This window comes from Aplysia californica, unplaced genomic scaffold, assembly GCF_000002075.1.
Source record: "Aplysia californica isolate F4 #8 unplaced genomic scaffold, AplCal3.0 scaffold00083, whole genome shotgun sequence".
NCBI classification, from domain to species: Eukaryota; Metazoa; Mollusca; class Gastropoda; order Aplysiida; family Aplysiidae; genus Aplysia; species Aplysia californica.
In genome coordinates, this window is record NW_004797353.1 from 460071 (window position 1) to 484527 (window position 24457).

The 24457-nt window shown below is 40.0% G+C and overlaps 2 protein-coding genes across 3 annotated transcripts; one reads left to right on the forward strand and one right to left on the reverse strand.

Moving 5' to 3' along the window:
- Positions 1-2366: 2366 nt before the first annotated feature.
- On the reverse strand, positions 2367-8202 carry LOC101857938 (hyccin; the record flags this gene model as incomplete). The annotated part of the gene is given in 3 exon segments (XM_013080372.2): positions 2367-2474; positions 4183-4304; positions 8094-8202. Coding segments are annotated over 2 exon segments (150 nt in total), but the record flags the coding sequence as incomplete, so codon positions are not given.
- Positions 8203-8433: 231 nt separating this feature from the next.
- LOC101858093 (39S ribosomal protein L10, mitochondrial) lies at positions 8434-23772 on the forward strand. Of its 2 annotated transcripts, none has more exons than XM_005094496.3 (5): positions 8434-8551; positions 15098-15409; positions 19847-20022; positions 20427-20563; positions 22758-23772. In XM_005094496.3, exons 2-5 carry the CDS (start codon positions 15146-15148, stop codon positions 23054-23056), a joined length of 876 nt encoding a protein of 291 aa, XP_005094553.1. In that variant the 5' UTR covers positions 8434-8551; positions 15098-15145; the 3' UTR covers positions 23057-23772. The 2 variants fall into 2 exon arrangements, with proteins under 2 accessions (XP_005094553.1, XP_005094552.1); XM_005094495.3 differs by having other exon boundaries at positions 8434-8538.
- The last annotated feature ends 685 nt before the right edge of the window (positions 23773-24457 follow it).

The window sequence follows — 24457 nt, forward strand, 5'->3', positions numbered from 1 at the left end:
TCAAACTCAGATCTGCTGCGCGTGACACAAAGCGCCTAACCACCACAAGAGACACGTGAAATTTTAGGTGCAAAGAAGTAGAGTAGACATGGGGATGACGTACATTGGTACAGTCATCATTCTCACAAGGATTCAGACAAACCCTGCTACGCTATGTCACATGGTGGATTTCAAATCCACCATGTGACATAGCTTAGCAGTTCTCTTCTTTTTTTCGGGGGAGGGGGGAGGGTGTAGTTTTTTTGAGGCATTGTGTTAACTCGGTAATACGTCAGGATCATGAAGTTTGCCGTTACAATTGGTAGTCAAAGAGAGGTAACTCGTATTTAAAAAGAACACCCTATCACGACCGTATGAGTTAATTCCCTTTTCCTTCACATTACGAACAGTCTTTCTCTACTAGAATTTAAGTGAATACCGAGCCATGGGCACTGTTTTATTCTGACAAGAAAAAAAAAATAAAAAGCAAAATTCATCAAAACAACAAAGAGTCACTTGTTCATCCTCACATGATCTGTTTCTATTTTCATCTCATTTTCTCAAAAATGAAAAGGGGACATTTTAAGTCCAGGCGTGTCACTTAAAATCAGGGGCAAAATATATACATAATCAAATAATCCTTGCATCCCTTCCATAAATTGGGTACATTGCCACTGTCAAAATCACCCATATATAGGCTTTGTAAATTTACACACTGACGTTCATGAAATCATGAATGAGCTGTGTGACAGTACTCATCGCTGCTCAAAACAAACCACTTTTGGGCCAAACATAGGCAGGTAGCCGAATTTGGAATTAAATTGACAATAGTATTGCCATCTCTGCTTTTTGACCTTCCGTTTGTTTATTTGAATTTTTAGCTTTAAAATTTGCTGTTAAGAAATCTTGAGATCATTCTGCCTACCCCAATTTTAAGAGTTGCAATTGCATTTTGCCCAAAATAGGAATGTTGAATTATATTTTTTTAAAATTATTTTGGTGGGTGCATATATGAATTTGGGATTTACTTTCATTACAACTAGGATATACCATCTCCAATAAGAAGTCTTGCCAACAATTACGTGTGAAAGCTTTTCGATCATGTGCCCATCTCTGCCTCTGGTTCTGGGTCGCACTTTTATTAACCTGTCAAACAAGTGATCATCCTTCGTTCCTGCTTAAAGTCATTAAATCTTAGTTGGTTTGATTTTGACTGAGCCAGACACGACAACATATTATAAATAACAAAGGGGCTAAACCCTTCTTTTTTTTCTCCACTACCCTTTACAAATGTCAGTGAGAGCAGTGCATAGGCCTCCCCACTGTGCTAATATGTTGGACATTTCCCAATTCTATTATTCTTGCACAAGCTGATGTCTAAATAATAGTATACTGATGCATTCTAGTTAAGAAAACATTTTTTTTTTGCTGTTCGCCAACAAACACATGAATGACAAGGTGATCACCAGAACTAGAACTTGAACTCAACTCGCACAAACCTCCTATGGCCTCTAAATTTAATTTCACAAGTGAATGACAACGGAAATTGAAGAAGAATTAAATCACCAACAAAAGCCAAAGTATCATTTTATAAAACCAAGCCAAGTCATGTGAAATCATACAAATCCTCATACAGTTTTTGCTCACACACTGAGAAGAAGAAAGCATTACCACAAATTATGTACCTGTCTAATACTTTCTCCTACCTGGTCAGCAATTTATCTACCAATTCAAGAGTACAATAGGGCAGTAGCCCTTTACACCAATGAACAAATGTGAGGCATCGTGGAGAGATCAGGCGCTCGTCAAAGTAATGAAATCCGAGAAATCAGCATTTTTCGGTCAGTTTGGACATTTTTTCTTAAATTTTTGTTCTTTGGTTCAACACCTTGTGTGTCTATTCAAAAACACTTTTACGTGTGGATTTTATGGAAAAAGTAAATTTGCAGTTTCGAAGGATTCTAAAGCAACGGGAGTCACCAAACTTTTGCAGTCATTTTCTCGCTAATTTTACTTCTAAAACCAGGCAACCCTTCCTCTTTCAATTGCAAATATCTCGACTTCTATTCATGAAAAATCGAATTTTTTTCATCGAAAGCAAGACAAATGAATAACCCTTCAACTGATACCAATGACTCTACATGCCCAAAAACTAACAAGCCCCTGATTCTACTTGGTCGTGACACAAATGTTGAAGACCACAACATTTTTTAACATGACTTAAGGTCAAGGCTTCCCAATTGTAACACAAATTTTCCCCACAGACCCTTTAACAGTCTTTTATTTGCAAAAATAGAAGTGTTTACTTGAGGGGGCCACAGAGTAAAACAAAGTTTGTTTTTTAGTAGACTTTGTTAGAGAATGGAAACTTGCACGAAATAACTAACCTGCACGTAGAATGGAGGGGAATCAAACAGCTTATGCAGGGCCTGCAGCAAGTCCTCATTCTCTGAGTTGTTGTGAGCAAAAGTGTGTAACTCATTCGGGTTCAGGCCCTAAAAAGAAACACAGATAAAAAGGCACAGAGTTGCACAGCATACAGATCATGGACAACATTTAGTTCATTTTACACAACTCTATGCAAGCAATTCTATGCTTCAAAATTCTCCTCACTCTCGGTGTAAAGCTTCTATCGCCGCAAGCAAGTTGTTTGTTGACTGCTGCAAATTATTTTTTTTAAAAGAAAAAAGATGAAAAAGACATTATTTCGTCAAAATAATATTTGGAACAATCCGTCCAGTAAACCTGTAAAGGATCTGAAACACCAAATTCAAAGCACACAAAAAATTTGCAAAACTTATCCCTGGAAAGGGCCTTGAAAGAATTAAAATCCTATTACCAGTCTGACAAAACTTACTATCACTTACAAACCGTACCACGCAATCACCTAAAGGAGCCAAAAATACACCAAAAGATCTGCTGACAGAAGTCAAATCAGTTCTTTTATGTCATGCACAGCAAGCAGACTAAGCAATCTCTGACATCAGTCTCAGCCAAAGTACACAACATTTAAAAAAGTGAAACTTGAAGCATTGTTTCCTAATCCACCCTTTCTGTACCGTAACTTTGAGAAAACTACCAAGACTTTAGAATTGTAGGAATCAGTCAGCCTGCACAGTAACAGCCATTCTTCCTCAGTAACAAAAGTGGGCAACACAGGTTTTAACACAGGACAGAAGTAGAAGAAGCAGACCTAACCAGAGCTTCCAACAACACCCTGCTGCCCACACAGAATATACTATTATATGGTGTTATAAATCTTTTATTCCAAAAATCGACTTAATTCCCACTGGTAACAAAAAGCTTCGATGTCATATTCTCAAACACAAAAAAATATTCCTTTCAGCTTCAAAGATAACGGCTCAGCTCATGTAAAAAAGGAAATAACTAGTTAGTTTCTTCGGCTAACCAAAGACCTAGTACTGAGAAAGTACTCATGGTAAAGAACAGTTTTTAGATAATCACGATATAAAAACTTTTCAATTTGAAGTATAAAGATACTACCACCAGACAGTATTGAAGCGAGAGCGTACATAAGGGCCTACAGAGATGAGATGGAAACATACGAACAGGCAGGCACAGGAAAAAATGGATAGAGGGAGTCAGAGAAACATTAGAACACAACCATGCAACAGGTAATACAACAAACAAGAGAAACACGTTTGCTTAGATTCTCCTCTTGAGACTGCAAGGTAAAAGAGGCAGGAAAAAGTAAAAAGTAAAGTAATTATAGACAAAGATAACGGTCAACAACGGAGGTTAAGTCAGGAGACCAGGCGACAAACTTCAGTGACAACAGCTGCAGAAAAAATTGCCTCAGACAGAGAACAACAAAAAAGTCCAGTACAATCCTCAGGTTGGTGCATCATCTGACCCCTTCAGGCTATAGGTGAGAGAGACAAAGCGTGAAAATGGAAAAAAACTTTGAGCTGCTCCTTTCTGTTATCTAAACCTTGTATCACAGCATAATACCAATGCTTGTAACACATATTGAGATTTCTGTTTCACCTACAATTCTCAAGATCCTTTACCTCAATCTGCTCCATGGATTATGTTCAATACATTTGGACAAAATTCCACACCAGCAAAAGTAATACAGTAACACTTCATGTTTCTAGCTAAAAAGGACAGAGTTATTTTGAAAACTAGCCCAAGAAAAAGCCTGGAAGTCTGCAGGAGAAGCAAACAGTTGTCACCACTCACCTTATATTCTGTGAGCCATTCTTTTACTTCTTTCAATAACATATTGCTAGTGTCTTGCTGGTGCAGACAAACACATTGTTGGGATGGTCGAAGATGTTGAAAGTTTTCAAGGGCAAGACAACCTGGTAAAAGAAAAATTACAAAGAAAATTATTAATCAAATCTTAACGAATATATACATTTTGCTAAGACGGAATTTATTTTAAAATGATTTCTCAGGACCAGAATAAAAGACAGTTTAATTTTCTAAAATGCCTTGAAATTATAGGTATTATAACACTTTTATACCATACCCCCCAGGGCGGTGCCACTGACTGTAGTGTCTTTAGGCCATTCCCAAAGGGGGGACATTTCTCGTTCAAGCACAGTAGAATTGTAAATGGGCTGATTCATCATGTCACGCTCATAACTGTGCCTGATCTGCAACAGGGAACTGCTGCTTTTTCTTTCCTAATCCTTACTATTGTCGTTTTCTTCTAATTCTTTCGTATGTTTGTCACACTATTGTGACTCGCTATTTCCGGGGTGCCTTGATAGTCGAAACAGACCTTGTAGTTGTGCTGTTGAAGCAAAAGAGGTGAGCAGAATAAGTCTGATTCCCTGTAAGGACTTCTCTGTTGACACCAACCCCTTTGTGCTCATATGACCTTACGCAGTTGCGAGCACCGTAAAACCCTCTACTAAAAAAAAAAAAAAACTTTTATACCACACTTGGAGTTGTGTTAGCATTCCACTTTCGGTAAAATAAATCCTTATATTTCATACGTTTAATATAAGCTGATATTTCACATTGGAAATATAAAAACTTGTAAAATTAATCTGAGCACTATATCACCATCTAACCTTCTGTAAGCAGAGTGTAGACTCGAATAAAAGTATTCCAAGACCTTGTTACAGCAGAGCTGCTCATTCCCTTCTAAATTATCTCTACATTGTAAAACGCACTCACCATAGGCGCCTAAATGAAGTGCCAATTTACCCCAGTTTCCAACTGTCCCTATGTGGAGAGTAGGCACCATTCCCCATGTCGCCCTTGATTTTTTACAAATTGAGTCAAATGGTGCGCACCATAGTGAACCGGGATTAGGTCAGGGAGTGGCGATGTATTTTAGTGCAATGAACAAGTCTTGCTAGCAAACGACTCCTTGTCTTTGGTTTGTTTTGGTAGCAAGGTTTAAAATCAAAGTCATCTCTATTCTCATGACATGTCAATATATATACATGCAGTTTCTTAATTTTTCAACTTTTGAATTGTACGTTTTCTGCTCGCTTTGCCTATAAAGAGGCTTACGTTATTATTGTTTTATTTGGGGTTATTTCGCAGATGTACAGATAGCACTACTTATAAAGGAAAACAATCCAGATTTTTTCAATCCTCACTCTGACTCTTATGGCCTTGAAAATTTTGTTTTCATGTGAGACTCTAGAATGGACCCTCTAGTCCAATTGGCTGGAAATTTGAACTTTGTTGGTCCGGATCTATTTTGCCAGCTGATATCAACTTTGTATAATAAATACAATGATTAAAATGTCATTGTGTAAACACTCTTTATGTAGGTGGACCATGATTTATCCTGGTTGTGAAATTGCCAGAGTAGTAATCACGCCCTGAAATTCGTGATCACAACTTGGCAAAATAGGAGAAAGTGAAGATGCAAGAAGAAACAGAATAAGACTTTAAAAAACCAGAAAAGGCTCAGGGAGAAAGGAGAAAATTTTAGAGACATCTTTTCATCGTTGCCTGATTTCAAACTCAGGACCTGTAAGAAGAGAACACTGTCCCTCTAGACCACGAGAGCCTTCTTATAATATCCACAATTTATCACCCCTTAACATCAGAAAAAGAACAAAGTAACCAGAAATTCAAAGCAGATTCATAACATTAGCTAAGACATCATGATGTCGTTTACCAAGAAACAAAGCATAGGGTATTCTTGCTCAGCATGGATCTCAACTTTCCCATGACATTTAAAGTACAGAGGAAGTAGACAGACATCAACTACAGCCAAAACGATCTATTAAAAATTACTTTTTTGCCTTGTAGTGCTGGCAGGCTCTTACTCTCAGTAAAGGAGACAGAGTTCTAGCCATTTCAGTTAAGACGTGAAAACAATTTTATAAAGTCAGTGCCAATCTCTGGAATAAGGTGGTTTCCCATATTTTTCAAGGAAAAAGTGTTTTACTCAGACCTGCCACTCTATAAAATCTAAAAATCAGGATCTCAGGGGGAAAAAAATGAGGATTTGGTGAAAAAAATCGAGATCAACAATCTAAGGTGACTGCAAAGCTGACTTAAAAAATTTCCAGGAGTGTCCATAAATACATCCATATATCTGTATACATGCCCTTTGTGTGTGGGCGTGCGAGTGAGTGTGCGCGTGCGAGTGCGTGTGCGCATGCATGCCATGCCATGCATGTGTGTGAGAGTATGTTTTATAACATAATTATTTAAATTTTTTAATAAATGCTGATAGATCTAGAAATCTAAATCTATTGTGTTTCTTGTAGTATTTTTAAAAATCAGTCGGACTTTTTGGGTGGTAAGGCCAAAGGGAGGGCTGTTGTTGTGGAATGAAGGGCAATGTGATGGTGATCGATCTTCCAAGGTACAGGACAGGGATGTCATCATAGAGCAGGGACAAAGCTAAGGATCGTGAAAAGAGCATGTAAAGGTACTTATGCTAACATTCACTGATCTTTCACAGGGAGGCTTGACCCGGTTTGATTGGCTTGGACGTAGATCTAGAGGTAAATACAGGGGCTATAGTTATTCGCACAGGGTGTGTGAATACTATGGAATTGTATTCGCACCGGGTGTGCGAATACTATGAAATTTTATTCGCACAGGGTGTGTGAATACTGTGTGAATACTAGAAATGTTATTCGCACAGGATGGGTGAACACTATGAAATTATATTCGCACAGGGTGAGTGAATTATATTACAAAATAGTATTGCCACAGGGCGTTTCAAAAGAAGGATGGAAATTATCTAGATCTAGCATTTCCTCATTTTTTCTTTTTTCATCCTCTTTCGCGTAGGGACAAAGATCATGGGATAGACCAAGAAATCTAGAGATCTAATTATTCTAATTTCTAATTTTGTGCAATACGATACAACCCCCCCCCCCCCCCCCCCCCAACTCAAAGACAAATTGGAATTCAAGTTGTGTATGGTGTCAATGATAGTGACTCAAATCTCTCTTTTTTTCGTTTTGTTTTTTCTGTAAATCCTTGCGCTAGAGAGAGAGAGAGAGAGGAAGAGAGAGAGAGGGAGAGAGAGAGAGAGAGAGAGAGAGAGAGAGAGAGAGAGAGAGAGAGAGAGAGAGAGAGAGAGAGAGGGAGAGGGAGAGGGAGAGAGAGAGAGAGAGAGAGAGAGAGAGAGAGAGAGAGAGAGAGAGAGATGAGTGGAGGCTTACTTTAACCCTAAATCTGAAACAAGTCATACTAGATTTAGATCTAGATCTAATCTAGATATAATCTAGATCTAATGTCCAGTTGTTTTAACATTTAAAGCCTTTACCAAAAGGTGGGATACCCCAGTGTGACAAACGAGGTCCAAAATCAACGTAGGCTCGACCCTGTGCGAAAAAAATTATTTCTTCGACCTTATTTCTTATAAATTCGCACACCCGGTGTGAATAATATTAATTCTTATGCGCACACCCAGTGTGAATAAAATGAAATCTTATGCGCACACCCGGTGCGAAAAATCACTTCCAAATACAGGACAGGGGCCACTTCTTCAGTCACTTAGTGATTTGTATTGGTAGTAAAACTGAACTGAATACGGAACAACTTACAACCTGTTGTTGCAACAAAAGCATTATAAAACGCTACATAAACATTATAGATCTATATCTAGATTTATATGTGCACGTTTCGAACGTGACCTCTTCTTACGTTACACTTACAAGTAACTTTTCCTCAATTTGTGTCCTTGATTTTATAGATCCGAGATGCGTAACACAAGATACACACACACCTCTTCCTCCTAATCGACAGCAGTCGTCGTCCGTTCAAGTTATTGATATTTATTGAAAATAAAACTTATTTACGACATAGACTACTTTTCAATTTTGTTTCAGTAAAAGAACCAAATTATAGAAAATGACCAGATTAGATTTCTATATATAATGTAGATCTAGAAGTACCATTTAGATGATTTCATGTTTTTTCAACTAGCTGTAGGTAGTTGCTCGTCATGCACAACTTGCTGGCTATTTTACGACAACAGTATGTTCCTATTGCCCGTTACTAGATCTACTTGTAGCAACATGGCGCTGCCCGGTAATAACATTGACTTTGCGTGAACTTTCTCAGGTCCTGTGGCAATCAGTCATTCGCCAGTGCCAGTGGGTAAGTTTTCTAGGTAAATCTATATCTAGATTAGATCTAGATAGATCTAGTGTATTTGAGTTACAAAATATTGTATGCATTAGTCTATATGATAAATTTTGTTTATCGCAGGCGAGTCTTTTGCCTATTCTCACCCGGTGTGCGTTCACCGTTCGTTAGTTATTAGATATTATAGATGGCTTCCGATTATAGATCTAGATTTGCGTTCACCCTGAACCACAGAATTCTACACTGTGATGACAGAAAAATTGTAGGTAAGATTGTACTTTACCGGACCACCGGTCGGAACTACTTTCGCTGTGGCGCCCCTGGTGCCTAGTGGCCCGCTGTTCTTCGTTTCCGAGCTCCCCTACTCACTCTCCTACTCAGTTTTCTACGTCCTCACTCTTCAACTGCCAGCAATCGACTGCCGTCTCTTACCGGGTTTTTCAGTCATCACGACCGTGCCACTGTGCCCTTTGACCCATGACCCTGACACCTTGAGGCTAATTGGTCAATCTAATCACGTGGTCCACTATTCTTATTTGCTCGCGACTCTGCTGGCTTGGCCTAGGCCCTAGGCCTACTCCTGGTCCGGCAAAGTACAATGGAGGGCTAGAGATGGGCACGAGAGCTCATTTGCATAATTGCAACCCCATTGGCCCTGCTCACGACTTATCATGCTATTGTTTATATGTGTGTGTGTGAGTGTCTTTAAATTATTGTTGCCAGGGGGGCTAGCCCCCCTGAAACCCCCCCATTGATATGTAAACACGACTGTCCGCTCATGTTATTGTTTCGCATTTTTGTGTGTTTTCTTTATTATAGTTTCCAGGGGGGCAAGCCCCCCTGAACCCCCCCACCCCACTGTTGGTATGATACACGGTGGTCCACCAAAGTTAAATCCCCTGCCCACTCTCAACCACCACCACCTCTCGCTCACCTCGCCTCGCCAGTCGCCGCTGACTTCGCTGTGCGTGCGCGAAGTCGCCCGCGGAACTACCTTTTGTCCGCACGCAGAGTACTATGAGTGCGTAGTTAGGCTAGGCGTGCGTAGTAATCACGGGCCGAGACGGGTGGTCCGGTAAAGTACAATCCAACCAAATTGTAGAATGGAAGTGGCTTCTATTCTCATCTGGGGTGAGAATAGAAAAACGATCTACCTCTCACCCCGGGTGAGACTTGCCAGCGTAGGCTATTCTCACCCGGTGCGAAACAAGACCTGCTTTTTTCCTCATTTTGGAATACTGTCTATCGGTGAGGATGATCAAATTGATAAAAGCCAAGAAAAAATTACGTTATAGCACAAAAAAGTAAGCTAATTTGATCGTCTTCAAAGATGTTATGGCTATTTCACTGTTCGAATCGAGCCGAACTACGCGGGTCGCCATTTTGTTTTGCCCGGAAGTTCTCGCAAGATCTACTCCTCCCCTCTCTCTCTCTCTCTCTGTCTCTTTCTGAATACTGTCTATCGGTGTGGACGATCAAATTGAACAAAACAAAGTTAAAAAATGATGTTAAAACACAAAAGTAAATTAATTTGGTTGTCTACAAAGATGCTACAGCTATTTAACTTTTCGAATCGAGCTGAACTACGCGGGTCGCTATTTTGTTTTGACCGGAAGTTCTCGCACTACTCCTCTCTCTCTCTCTCTCTCTCTTTCTCTCTCTCTCTCCACTGCCCACAGACAAAATTGTACGCTTTTAGTAGGCTACAGTTGTAATGGACCGTTTGTTCACGGCACAGAATTCTACAATTTTTCTGTTATATTAATCACAGTGTAGAATTTTGTGTTTAGGGTGAATGCAAAATTTGTTGGCCTAGATCTAGGCTATAACGGTGAACGCGCACCGGGTGAGAATAGCCAAAAGACTCGCCTGCACTATTCTCACCCCGGGTGAGAATAGAGGTGCCGTGAACAAACGTTCCCCATTACTACTGTTGTGGCGTTGTGGAGAGAGAGAGAGAGGAGTGGCGGACTGTAGCGCGAGAACTTCTGGGCAAAACAAAATGGCGACCAGCGCAGTTCCGCTCGATTCGAAAAGTTAAGTAGCCGTAGCATCTTTGTAGACGACCAAATTAATTTACTTTTGTGTTTTAACATCATTTTTTAACTTTGTTTTGGTCAATTTGATCGTTCACACAGATAGACAGTAGTATTCAGAAAGAGACAGAGAGAGAGTTCTAGAAGAGGGGAAGAGTAGATCTTGCAAGAACTTCTGAGCAAAATAAAATGGCGACCCGCGTAGTTCGGCTCGATTCGAAAAGGGAAATAGCCATAGCATCTTTGTATTGTAGACGATCAAATTAACTTAGTTTTGTGTTATAAAGTAATTTTTTCTTTGCCTTTATCCGTTTGATCATCCACACCGATAGAAAGTATTCCTCAGAAATTAGGAAAAACAGGTCTTGTTTCACACCGGGTGAGAATAGCCAACGATGGCAAGTCTCACCCGGGGTGAGAGTCGATCGTATTTTTATTCTCACCCCGGGTGAGAATAGCCAGAATTATGCTGATTTAGATATTATGCTGATTTTATGAATATAAATTGTGTTTCAATCTGGGCCCAGCTTCAAAATCTACACGACGGTATCTGACTCTCTGCTTTCGACGAATTGGTCGAATCTCCGTCTGACTCCAACTTACCTTCACTAGGCTATATAGATCTAGATAGAATCTAGATTCTAGATCGCAGCAAGTAGGGGTCAAAGACTCACTATATGCATCTCAACAAGTAGATCTAGATCAAGGGCAATTTTGTTTACTTTCTCGCGTTAAATTCCGGTCGAGCCTAGATTCTGAGAACAAAGTAAATTTTTACATCATGTAACCCCTCTCCTGTTCAGAAATATCTAGATCTATTTTTAAGGGCTTGACTGACATACTTGCTGCTGAACACGAAAAACAAAATGCGTCACAAATCAATATACTATACTTCCAAGATATTTGGAGCTTAAAATTACGTAACAAAAATGCATTGACTTCAAGCCCCCCCTGAATCCCCCCCAGATTTTTCAAAAACTTACCGTTAATGGCCTGGTCCGTCTTACGGCGATGAATCCACCCTATCACTTTCACTGACACTGCAAGTGACACAATCACGTTCGCGACTGGTGGCAGATACAGCCGAGCGGATTGCTTAGGAAAATGTGGAGTGCTTCCGGCTTGGGGACCGAACTTACGAATAAATAGCGGGCTAGGTACTGGTACAAGTATTTAGATCTGGTACCTGGTCTTTGAACCCACTCTTTAATATCTCGCCACTTCCGCTCTATATTCTGTGTGACTGGAGTCTTCAAAGTCCATGAAGCTCTTTGAGTGGTTTATCATATATGATAGGTATAGCCCAATTCCGCAAGGCCATTGTAGGCTTTCCACGAGTCGCTGTAAGTCACAGAACCAGGCAGAATATAAAGCTGAATGAGAGGCCATAGAGCGTGTCCTTGTTGCATCTCTCCCCTTCACCAGTTAGAGCCACAACAAATCTCCACCCTACCCAACAACCAGATTTGGTTCAAAACCCAGCCTCTCTCGTATTTTCTGCATATATACGATCAAGGTCTCGTCTATCCCAACCTGGACACCTGGTCCACCAATCACTTCCTGCTTACTAAAACACGCATCTGTGACCTCAGAACAAAAAGAGCACCAATCGACAGATGTTTTCGTTGATAAACCTAAGCACTCTACAATTGTGCTGTGGTCCCAGTGCCGAGTTAGGAAATGATTGATAAATAGGACGACTTTCCACTGCGATATTGAGCACCCTGCTAAAAAAGTTCCCTAGTAGTCTGACACAGAGAAATCACATTACCTCCATTTCTTAATTTTTGGAATCAGATAAGAAGGGGGCTCTCATGGCCTTGGGATTAAGGTGTTCGCCTCTCATTCAAAGGTCCTGGGTTCAAATCTGGGTAGCGACGGAAAAATTTTCTTGTTCTCTAAAAATTGTCTCCTTTCGCCTTCTTTCCTTCTCTCTTGCAATAATATTCTGTCGTCTGCTTTCGTCTCCGCTTTCTCCCCCCACCCCTTCACCTCCTTTGCCACCTCCACTGGGCTCCTGACTCTTTCTGCAGCCTTTCTACTGCTACTCCTTGGCTCTTTACTACTGTCTTTCAGCCACACCCCTGATCTTCTTGTAGGAAAGATCTACACCTAGCCTTCTCAGACAAGGGCGAAAAATCTCCGAGGTCCCGAGTGCAAGTTGCGCTCGTTAAAAATCCCTTTACTTGATGGTCCAAAATTGATAAGAGTTGGCTTTGGCCACCACCAGGGCAAAATTCTAAATTTCACCATTTGAAAATGATTGGTGTGTCCCGCGCGCTTATTTGACCTTATGCAGTTGCGAGAGCTGTAAAACACAAACCACAAAAAAAAAAAGATAACTTGGAACGGTACCGCCACAGATTAGCAATTTCCCTGAAAGTTCACTGTCCCCCACACTTTTCACAAACTACACTTTTCGGAAGAACACCGTGATCACGGAGAAAAGCTATACTTTCATCGTCCTTCTCTTGGAACTTACGGATTGTGGTGAAATAGTCCAGTGAACAAGATGAACAACTACTGTCACTGTCACTGGAATCCATGAACGAAACACTACAGAATTCACCACACGTCGACCTTTTTCACTCACCAATACAAGGACACAAATGAACACTTCCCGTGTGAAATAATGCTTGTATGGTCACAGGGTTACACATGATGACCATCACAAGACTTAATAGATCATGGGATCTCTCTTCGGTATGAAAATTGCATAAACAAAATTAAGCGAACAGAACATTCCAGGATTTAGGCTATAAAATTTTTAATTCGCAGAACACAATCTGCGCATGCGCTGAAAAAAATCAATTTCTTAGCGTGGTAGTGAGTCTCTGCGCACTCATGGAACCCTCTGGGGGCTCATAAAATTGTATTTTTATTCTCCCCTTGGGTGAGAATAGCCACTTTCTTAAAAAAACAGAAACAATTGAACATCTCCTTTGCTTCCTTCCACGTAATTAATCACAATCAACCAAAGTCCAGAGTCACACCTCCCATGCATGTAACAACGTTTTGAGGGACTTTTTTTCTCAACTGGTAGTATGATCAGAGCAGCAGGCACTGGCCGTATTAATTTCACACATCTCTGGCCTCTGGCTACCCAGGAAAGTTTCAGGTTGGAGCACTGCTCGAGCACTTTCACAGATCCTGGTGAGATTTCACACACGCACCACCTTGACCATCTGCACCTCACATGGATGGGGTAATATCTTCCTACTCCCCCTTCCCTACCTGACAGCATGGCTTAAAGGTTTAGAGCTGATTAAATTTTCTAATCAGGGCTGAGCAGGCAAAGCATTTTCCATCTTAAACCGGGGAAAACCATTCAAAGGGAAGGAATTCATCTTTCTTTTTCTGTGTTGAGTAAGTTGCATATATTTTTATCTTTTTTGTTACACCTGACAGTCTCAGTCGCCTAAGTTACTTAACTCCTGATCACAAGAGGGACTGCAGGAAATGTTATTGTCATGTACCAAACCATTTTAACACTTTCATTGCTCAAAAGTCATTTAAAATGACCATGGTAATGATGAACTGAATGATTGTCCTTGTCAAGTCTAACTCAATTAACTGATTGTTTTACTTTCTTATTAAGTTGCTAAGTGCTTCGACTATGGTCATGTAATGTAAAATGATATAGAGAGTATAGAGTTGAGCTAGGCTGCAGTCTAGCATGCACGTGTAGCGAAATTGGCAGGGCGCGGGAATCTTTTCATAATGTACGGTTCACTATGTTGGAATTTCTGGCAATATCACTATCACGGGAGGTAGACAAAGTTTGTTCAAAACTTTACTTGAATTATGTCCCTTTTGTCTTGTTGAGTACATTGTCTGTCAGGTTTGGTTTTTTTAATTTATCTTTACCTGGATCTACAACGTCTACATGGATCAGATCAGATATTTTTCCTCAACCATGAGGTCCTTGACCTGACTTTGCAACATCCCCACAAGTTGTTTCTTAGTTCTGATTTGGCTGAAGGTCAAAATGTTTTGTTTTTCATAACATTTTTTTCAGGTTCTGACAAAAAGAAATCTGATAACTACAAAGGCCTTGTTTAGCATTGTTCATTCTTATGATATTGTGATCTATCTGTAAAACTCCTCTGACTGCAGAAGATTATTATAATGCAGTGGAAACATGGAGAGAGTATGATATCATTTCAGAATCATTTTGAAAATTGATGAGTAGGTCTTTATGATCTTTGGGTTAATGGAAGATATTTACTTTTGAAACTAAACAGTTTTTAGTGCTGGTGAAACTGATTGAAACGCAGGAACTTGAAGCTCCTTAGGAAAAAGTTTGGTTGTGCTTTCAAAACTGGATAACAGGGTATAGAGAGATCTTTAATTGCGGATGGACTGATGTCTTTCAAATTTCAATTTTAAGATTAAATCTAATTTCAGCTGCTCATGTAAGACTCTGCCATACACCATTATGAAAAGTGACGCTTGTTGAATCCAAGTCTTACTCTGAGCAGTGGATTTAAGAGTGCTACACTGTCTGTCTCTCATCACATTTTTGTTATTTACAGAAGCTACAGATTTGACAGAGGAGGAAAAGTCCTGCACTGCCTCTCAGCATGTCTGCAAGTGCGCAGAATCGACTGCTCCTGCAACAGCTCATGCTCACCACTTCCGCTGGTCATTCACTGCGTCATTGCCGGAGTTTTTCCACAACTCTTCAGCGATACAGGAAGCCCAACATCCAGAGGCCTCGGGTACCTGGTACAGAGCGGAGAATTTTAGATGCTGTCACAGTCCCGGTGTTCCCACCTGATCTCCGTCCTTTACCAGAACAATGCTATGATAACTGGAAGCAAAAACAAGAATCGCGGAGGTCTGAGGTATGGATGAATGCTGAACTTTTGTATTTGTTTTTAATTTTTAATCTGCAGTCTTTTGGGTTTTTCTTATTTGGGGTCTTAATAACTTGCAGATTGTGCGTTTATCATTGTCTGCTCCAGCAGTTTTGTTTGTGAAATCTTCCCTTATTCTCAGGTTTAGTATTATTTTTTCACATAGTGAAACAGGTAATAAAAGGCAGTTTCTTAATAGAATCTCAGAAGCAGGATGGAAGTTAGATATCGTCGGTCGCCTGATAAAACCGTGAATTCCACAAATTTTCGAAAATCGTTTTTTTGCATATTTTGATAGTGCTCGGTGAGATACATGTCCCTGAAAAACTATTTTTTAATTACCTCAACTCAAACGTGTAATCTGACGTAATAAGAAAATCGTGAATAAACACCGTGCCCCAAAATTCGCCTGATGAAACTGTGAATCCCACACCTGTGTGGAATTCACGATCTCATCTGTCGGTTTATGACTCGTGGGGCTGACCGTTGGCGCCGTGAACGCCTCTTTAGACCATTGAAATATGGGCGACTGTGTTGAGCAAACACAATGGTCGGTCAGTATTCACGGTTTCCAGGCCAGGGATTATAATTTATGGTGTCGACTGAATCCGTTTTGCAGGAAAACCTCTCTGTCACATGATTAAAATGTTTGTTTCATAGATGCAGGACTGGTATTGTTTCACAACGACTGTCACATTCGAATGTGTAATGTGAGTGCCCTTTTGGTAGTAGGCTATACAATTTTGATCTTGCTCGTTTGCAAAAATAAATAATAAAAAATTGACGTAGTTACTTATAAATTACAAGTATATATACGTGTTGTATCACAATCCAAACTTGTTTGACATTGAAAGCCTACTGATTTGACATCAGAGTTCCCTAACGAGAATAGGAATTTTGCAAAGCCGAGCAATGTGAACCACTTTGGACATCAAAGAAAGCTTCAGGAAATCCATCACGGAAATAATAGAAGAATCAGGTCTCCATTTAAAAAAACCAGTCATTCAAAGTACACGATGCGCTGGTGCTTATCAAAGATGCTTTTTTGACGAGAGAGAGAGAGAGAGAGAGAGAGAGAGAGAGAGAGAGAGAGTCCAGCAATAAGCAATACAAATCAAGAGATAAGGCTATTTTCAAAAACAACTAATGAATTGAAACCCAGATGTGATTGCTCAACCAAATGACTACTCACTTTTAAAAGACAAAGCCAGAACAACTATCTTTGTCCTTGTTTGGACTTTGACAATGGGAGACAGAAAGACCTATGTGAACGGTTTTCTCATCACGAAAGATTACAATTTAAGCAAAGGTGATACATCAAGCTGAAAGACGCACACTTGGGTTTATTATCTGAAACAGAGTGACCAAAAGATCAAAGTTTGCAGGATGTTGATATCTATGACCGGGCTCATTTCCTCTAGAAGAGCCCAGGCCAGTTTCATCATCGCCTGGCTCACCCGTACGGACAAACACTTTCCACTATTCCCTACCCTGGGCTAACTTCTTCATTTTATTTTTTAAATGTGTTTCCCCTTTTCTGTTCATCATTCTCTGCGACTTTTCTACAGGTTCCACATGACCTTCCCTTGATAGTTTAACCTATGCACTCCAAGTTAAAACTTTCTTTGTTATGTAGCTGCCTGATTTCCAGATTGTATGCTCAGTCCAATCCATCTCCGTTTCTTTCTTCTGTCTGAAAATTTTTTTGCTTAATACTTCCTATTTAGTGACTCTGTCTGTTCATCTGATCCTGGGGAACTTCCTCAGGCACTTGTTGATGACAACCTGGATCCTCCAGCACTTTGTAAAGAGTGCTTTAGAAGAGCCCAACAAAGCTGCACCACCAAACAATCCACAAGGGTCGTGCAAGCCAAGGAGTTGTTCACATCTGTGGACATGCTCCCGAAGGTTCCCTCCCACTATTGTCAGCAAAGTTCTGGAAAACTGTACCTTGATCCCCGATTTTGTAATCTATTGGAGCTTCATTGGTTTTACCAACCAGCCTGCACAGGTCAGGGACAATCTGCCGTGTATGTCAGACTACTCAAATATGTGCTAGATGAAAAGAACATGTCGATCTATGAAAAAAAAAAAATCAATGTGAATTATGCGTGAGTTTTGAGTCTTGACAACGTCAGCCTGACAAAGTGGGAATCTCATGTCAGAAAAAAAAGGACAAAGAAAGGGCACCCCATGGGTAGAACCTTAGCTCTTGGGCAAGAAGACATTGAGATGATTTGCATGAATCTTCAGGATGTACTTCTGGCACAGTCTATCAATTCCCCCAGCTCTAGTTTCAAACACTTACACATAATCTTCAATGCATCCTCATATGATGTCATCTATTACTTAAGACACAAGGCACAAGGTGGTTTGATTGCAAATGAATTCACAAGTTGTTTGATGGACTTTTTTTCAACGTGCACAAATGCATGGAAGGTTATAACAATATATTACAATACAGCTACAGGTGTGTATGTGTGTGTGTGTGGGGGGGGGGGGGGATGGGGAGTATCAGCTCAAAATTGCATCTGTTTCTAATGCCGTGAGTGCCTTTTCCACTGAAGCAAACACCGAAACAGAAAACAAAATCTTATTAGAGGCCACACTCAAATGCAAGTAGATAGTATGCACGGCGTCATTGAGCGGCGGCTTTAAATAAACCACACAAATATGCAGCGTATTAGATTATGTTGCCATTTTCAAAACTGAAATTTATATAATTATATCAACGAAGTAGGGTCTTCGTTGATATAATTATATAAATTTCAGTTTTGGGATCACATTTTCCTCCATGATTTTGCCAAAATTGCAGTCCTCAAATCTGTCTGGTCGGGTAGACAAAAAGAAGACCAAACTGTTAATGCAGTAGGAAGCATCTGGTATACATAAGGAAAAATCCTTTACAAACTGAACTCTAACGAAGAGTGGAAGAGTCTTCTAAAGTCAAGAGACAAGGAAAACATAACAAGCAGTTCCCCACCACTGTATCGCAAAGAGTAATTTTCAGGATCTAAGAGACCAAAAGAGTAAGATAATGAAAGATGATCATTCAGTCATTCACAGGGTATAGAAGTTTGATACAAATCAAGTTCTCAACCAATCCACCCCCCACCCCCCCTCAGCCCAATTAAAAATGCATACACTTACACACAACTAGAGAGAGAAGAATAGAGAGAACGAGAGCAGGCAAATGAAGGAGTATGATTTCATAAAGTACATACAATATCTTGTTCATGTAAGAATGATAGATATTTATAGTGGTAAAATAATGAAAAGCTTTGTTTCACTCAGTCTGTAATTTCATACTTAGTTTTAAACTGGTCTTTTAAAATCTTTTGTATAACAGTATTCCGTGCTTTCATATAATTTTAAACATACAAGGGCCTCTAATAATAGAAAACACATTGCGTAATAACCGTGAATACAACACCGCGTTTCATAAAGCCTACTGATTCCACACCTGTGTGGAATTCACGACCGCATCAGGGGAGATTCGAATATGAAAACCGTGAATCCCACACTTTTTCGAAAAAATGAACATTTGCGGTAAAAAATGTACTACAGTATTATTTCTAAAAGGTAATTGACTAGATTTATCAATTTAGTCTATGTCTTGAACGCCAAATGAAGGAGGAATTCAGTTTTTTCCGTCTCCTGTAAAATTTGCTTTGTGTGGAATTCACGATTTCATCAGGCGACCGACGATATTTCAATTTGATAGGGATTTGGTTGGCTATTTAGAGTAAAAAACCCTGAAGGCCTGAGGTATTTTATATTTCTTTTGAAGAAATAATTGTTGCCTTAGTCGTTGGTTCCATCACTTTTGAATGAACTGCTGGCTGAGAGGCACTTCTCTGTCTTAAGTTATTGCCTTTGCTCTTTGTGTGTGTGTGTATGGGATTTTTGGAGAGGTCTTTATGGTTATGAAATGGTCTCTCTGATCTGCTGTCTCAATTCTGGTTCTCAATTTCATCATAAATTTACTTGTTCATGGTTGTAGCCTTACTTTATGCTCCTGTCCCATCTTCCCTTCATGATCTTACCAAATTAATAAAAATACACTTACATGTTCTACTTTGCTTATGATTGTTGCACTGCTAACTTCTTGACTTTTCGATAATTTAAGTGCTTTTAGAAAAACTATTTTTAAAATTTTGTTTCTAGATAGTCAATGCTTTTTTTGGTTAGAAATAAGGCATAGTGTTGCTTTGTATTGCTCATTGTTTTGTTGACATTATTTACGGAAATTTACTTTTATGATCTGGTTTCAGATGTTCATTTCTGTACAATTTGTATACCCATGTATCACTATTGTCAGGGTCCACTCGACTGGGTTTTAAAAAAATGAGCGTGAGACATTTTTTTCCTCAAAATGTAATTGTATATATATTATATCCATCCTTCTTTCTGTCCGTGTTTCAGATCATGGATGCTTTCAATGCATTCCGACTGCGGGAAGCCACTGAAGTTTTCTCCAGGCATGAAATGGTCGCTATCTGCCACATTTTACCTTCCACAACGCGTGAGTTCCTGGTACTGAGGGCCAAGGTCGTCACAGCGGGACTGAAGCTTGTCTTTATCAAAAATGACCTAGCACGGTGAGTAAATGGCCATGTTTCTTGTAACACATATGCTACGCGTAGCGTTGATATCCTTGACAGTGTCATAAAAGGTGACTGAGGGGACTGCGCATTTCATTCGCTGCTCAATCACTGATGCGCTGCACATTCACATGAACACCTGTCTGCACTGACAGAAGGTTTTTTGCTTTATGTGCAGGTAGGGTGAACATGTGTTTTTCAAGACATGTGTCAAATCATTATTCTGTTGTAATGAAATTATGTATGTTAACATTTTTTGTGCAAGAGGCTTTTTGTTCTTTTAACTATTGTGCAAATGCACCACCTTACAATGTACGCCTCTCAAAAATTGTATCGAAATATTTGTCTGAACTGTTCCAATCGTTTGGTTTTTATATGTAGTTTTTGTTTACTGTGTACAGGAAGGCTGTCGAAAACACAAAGTGGTGCAACTTGGAGCCGTACTTTACATCCAGCACAGCGTATGTTGTGAGTGAACAGTCAAAAGTGCCTGAATTGATAAAGCTTCTGAAGAAGACCCCGGAACTTCAACTCCTAGGTAAGACTGGCCTGACATACGCTTTTTTAAAGCCTGGCCTCGACTTTATTCTACTTGAGACTCTACAGTTTCACTGCCATTGTTTATCTGGGTTTTTTTTTTTAATAGTTTTTTAAATGTAATTGCGTGCGTTTCTAGCTTTCTGTCTGTTTAATCGTTTTGTTAAGGGAAATGAAAAAGCCGAAAGACTGGCTGGTGAGGCTACCTCAGTTGACAGCACGGTTCAACCAGACTAGGTCGAGATCCTGAAATGTCTCTCTCGCCACCTGATTGAAGAGTAAGATAAGGAGGCAGAAGCCAGTACTGCTGTGGAGAGGATGATAGTTTTGGGAATACAAAAAGGAAGCGGAAAATCTGGCATTCTTTCTGGCAAAACTCCAGAAGAACTTTCAACCAGATATGTACTGGCACAATCAGTAGAAAGACCCTCAGCGACATTTTGGAGAGAGCAACGGAGCCTCAATGGACATGTCAGGAATGCAGGGATGTGATGTTGCTTCCTGGAACAATGAACAATGAACATTATGTCCTCTCTCTTCTTCTCTCTTTCATTCTCTGTCCAGCAGGGCCACAATCATTTGTTTTACGCTGTGTTCTACCAACCATTCCAGTATGTTGTAAATATTAAGGGAGTAAACCAGGGTGAGAGGAAACAATTGATAAAGTATATGCAAAGATGTATTTCAACCTTTTGGTACAGTACCTTTTTTAACCAGATGATAGCTTCTCCTTGTGTATTTGTTTTCTGTATTTATTATAGCGCTGGATGTTTGTTTGTGTTTGGGGAGGATGGGGGTGGGGGGGGGAATTAGAAGTTGATTTTGATTCTTAGGGTGTTCAGACTAATCATGTTTAGTGTTATCTCAAAGATATTGCAAATTGGTGTGGTTTCTGTGGTGCAGGTAGTGTCCTTGATTTCTTCAGCATTGCTGATTATAAGCTAGCCTGCTTCCTGGCTATTTGAGTCCTGGTTATGTTGATTCGCAACATGACAACCAGTCATATTTATTATTGCCAGAAAAAAAAGGATAACCCCAAACTTTTTTGGTCAATCCTTTATGGCACGGTTGAAATGCAACAACGATGAGGTAGATGTTTCATGGTGTGATATCTTCTGTTTTCTTGTGCAAATCTCTAACGAACTGCAGAAGGTGGCCTTCGTTTTTTTCTGACTTTCCTCTTTCAAACTGCAGTCACCTGCATCTGGTTTTGCGATTCGGTGCTTTGCCTTCACATTCAAGAAGCTCGAGCTCAATTCAGTAGTAGGGAAAATTTTGATTAGTGATCTTGGTCTTTCTTCCAGTATGTTGTATCCTCATCAGCCTGACTTGGCCCCGACAGGCATAGGGGAAGCCTGTCTCGTAAATAACCTAAATTGTGTCTACGGGTGTGGAAAAAAACCACCAACATTCAAATTATCCCTTTCAATGCCACAGGTAAATAGGCCCCTGTGCCAGGGGAAACCCCAAGAACCAAGGCGGCTCAGGGGTGACCCCACTCTACCTCCCATAACTTTTTTATTTATGAATATTTCCTTGTGAATTTGTGCATGTACATTCTATATTGTACCGTGTTTCTATTGGTATAATTTTAGGGGGATTTCATTGAGAGGTAGATGGAGAAAATTTGGAGTTAGTAACATAATACCAAAAACAACACCACCAACCAATATAAAACAACACACTTTCGAGTAATGATAAACTGGGGAATGCATGCTATGTGAGTGTTGCTGGTAAAGAGGCTTTTCCTACCTTTTACAATGCTCGTACAATCCATATATATATATACATATATATAAGCCCATCTGTGTTTTTTGCCAATAAATCTTTTTTGTGTATTCGATATGTTGGATGTACATCTAGATCTATTCTTGTCTTTTAGCTAAAATCTGAACCAGACGCTTTCAAATGGGGGTAAAATGGTGGTAAACATAAAGGGAAGGCACCCGGATAATAATTACAAGATTTTAACTCTAACTTCCCTTATAATTGGTATCAAAACAACCTCTGTCACAGTCCCTTAAATTCTGCGGGCCATAGGAACAGAGCTACATGGTTCAGGCCCGTAAATTCTACGGGCGCGGCTGTGAAGAGGTTAAAATGAAAAATTCTAAAAGTTTTTTTTTACAAAACCTCCAGTCCAGCCCATTCCTCACTGCTTAATAGATAAGCAATAATCTGTTCCCTTATCACAGGTGGCCTGGTGGAGGGGCGCATCTTGTCTCGGGAGGTGATGCTCAACGTGGCAAAATTGCCTCCCCTGGACACCCTGAGAGGAGAACTCTGCACCATCCTGTCAGCGTCTGCCTCGAAGACCAGCCGCTTCTTGACGCGACATCAGCAAGATCTCTCCACCAATCTGACGCAGCTCGTGGCTCAAGGAAGTGGGGGAGCCGAGGGGGATGTCGGGAGTGAAGGGATCATGGGGTCGGGGGACACAAAAGAAAGCAGTAGTGAAACAGTGGAGAGTAAGGACAAGGAGACTGTGACGTAGAGATTGTGATATGTTTGTTGTCTTGTCAGTGTGGATGATGTGCACTGTTTTTGTTCTGTAGCTTTGACTTTCTCTGATAGGAATAAATATTTCCTTTTTGGGGATCACAGTAATATGTTGTTCTTGTGTAAGAATGATTTAAGTCAGAGTTTGCAGATTTTTTAAAAGCTGTTGTGTGATAACTGAAGCGTTGGAAGTTTGAATGTCACAGAAAGGGATTTTGAAATACAGTAGTGTATGCGACTTTTGTTTGAAGTTTACTTTCTTTATTTGAAGTCCTTTTCTGGCTAGACTTTTCATTTGTTATATTTACTTTCGAGTAAATTATCATTTTATTCATTTTCAGTTTTAACTTTGGAGGTTGTTTTGTTTGTTGTTGGTTTGTTTGTTGTTTTGTTGTTGTTGTTTTTTTTTGGGGGGGTTAATTATGATAGCATCATATATTTGTGCACTTGCAGTAATCCCTCCTGGTTAATTATGTGAAAAATATTTAGTTGATACTGTCTTCACATGGAAAGAAATCTAGTAAACAAATAGGCCTACATGTAGTAGCTACTGAGTTTCACTGATGGTTCTTTCCTTTTAAAATGAAAATTGTTGGTAGGTCTGTCAGAATGCTACCGTTTCAAAATATTGATAATGAGTGCTTGAGTAAACTGTTGATGTTTGACTGATAAGATGAATGAAATAAAGTAATAAAGTTTGTGCTGATCTAATTCTGTGGTCAATCTCATTCACTTCTACATGTACATGTTACTCATAATTGTACAGTGGAATCCTGTTATAACGAGAAGGAGGGGAGTGTTGCGAAATGTCCGTTAAAGCAGGATTCTGATAATAAGGGATCCGGTAATAATTTCAAGGGAAATAATATAATAGGCCTAATCTATGACTTTGATGTTCTGTTTACTTCTTTTTGTTATCTCCCGTGATGGTGATTTGGTTCAACATGATCTCTAGGTCTTATTTGATCAAATCATGAAATCAGGTTTCTTTCTCTAGCGCTAACGATGTTGACAGCTCGACGTTGGCGATCAGAAAGAAAGTTCTCTAAGACTCTTGGCTAACTCGTCCGCTGTGTTGTCCCCCACCCCACCACACTCTGTGGTGCATTTCGTCTGCTTGCACACGTCACACATTTGCTCCATCCATCACAGCACTGTGACCTCTCCATCCCTGCATCGGAGAAGTGAGAGGCATGGTAGGCCTAGATAATCTAGACTAGGCTGGCCTATCACGCGATGCGTTCTGCTTGTCTGCACATGCAACACCCTCCCCACTCATTGGCTCCGGCCATCATTGTTGGCACACATGGGCTCTCCCGTTCTTTGTTTCGCCAGATTACCAACAAGTTTCACGACTGGCGAGGCTACATAAATGGCCTATGCGCTGTGCGCAGCA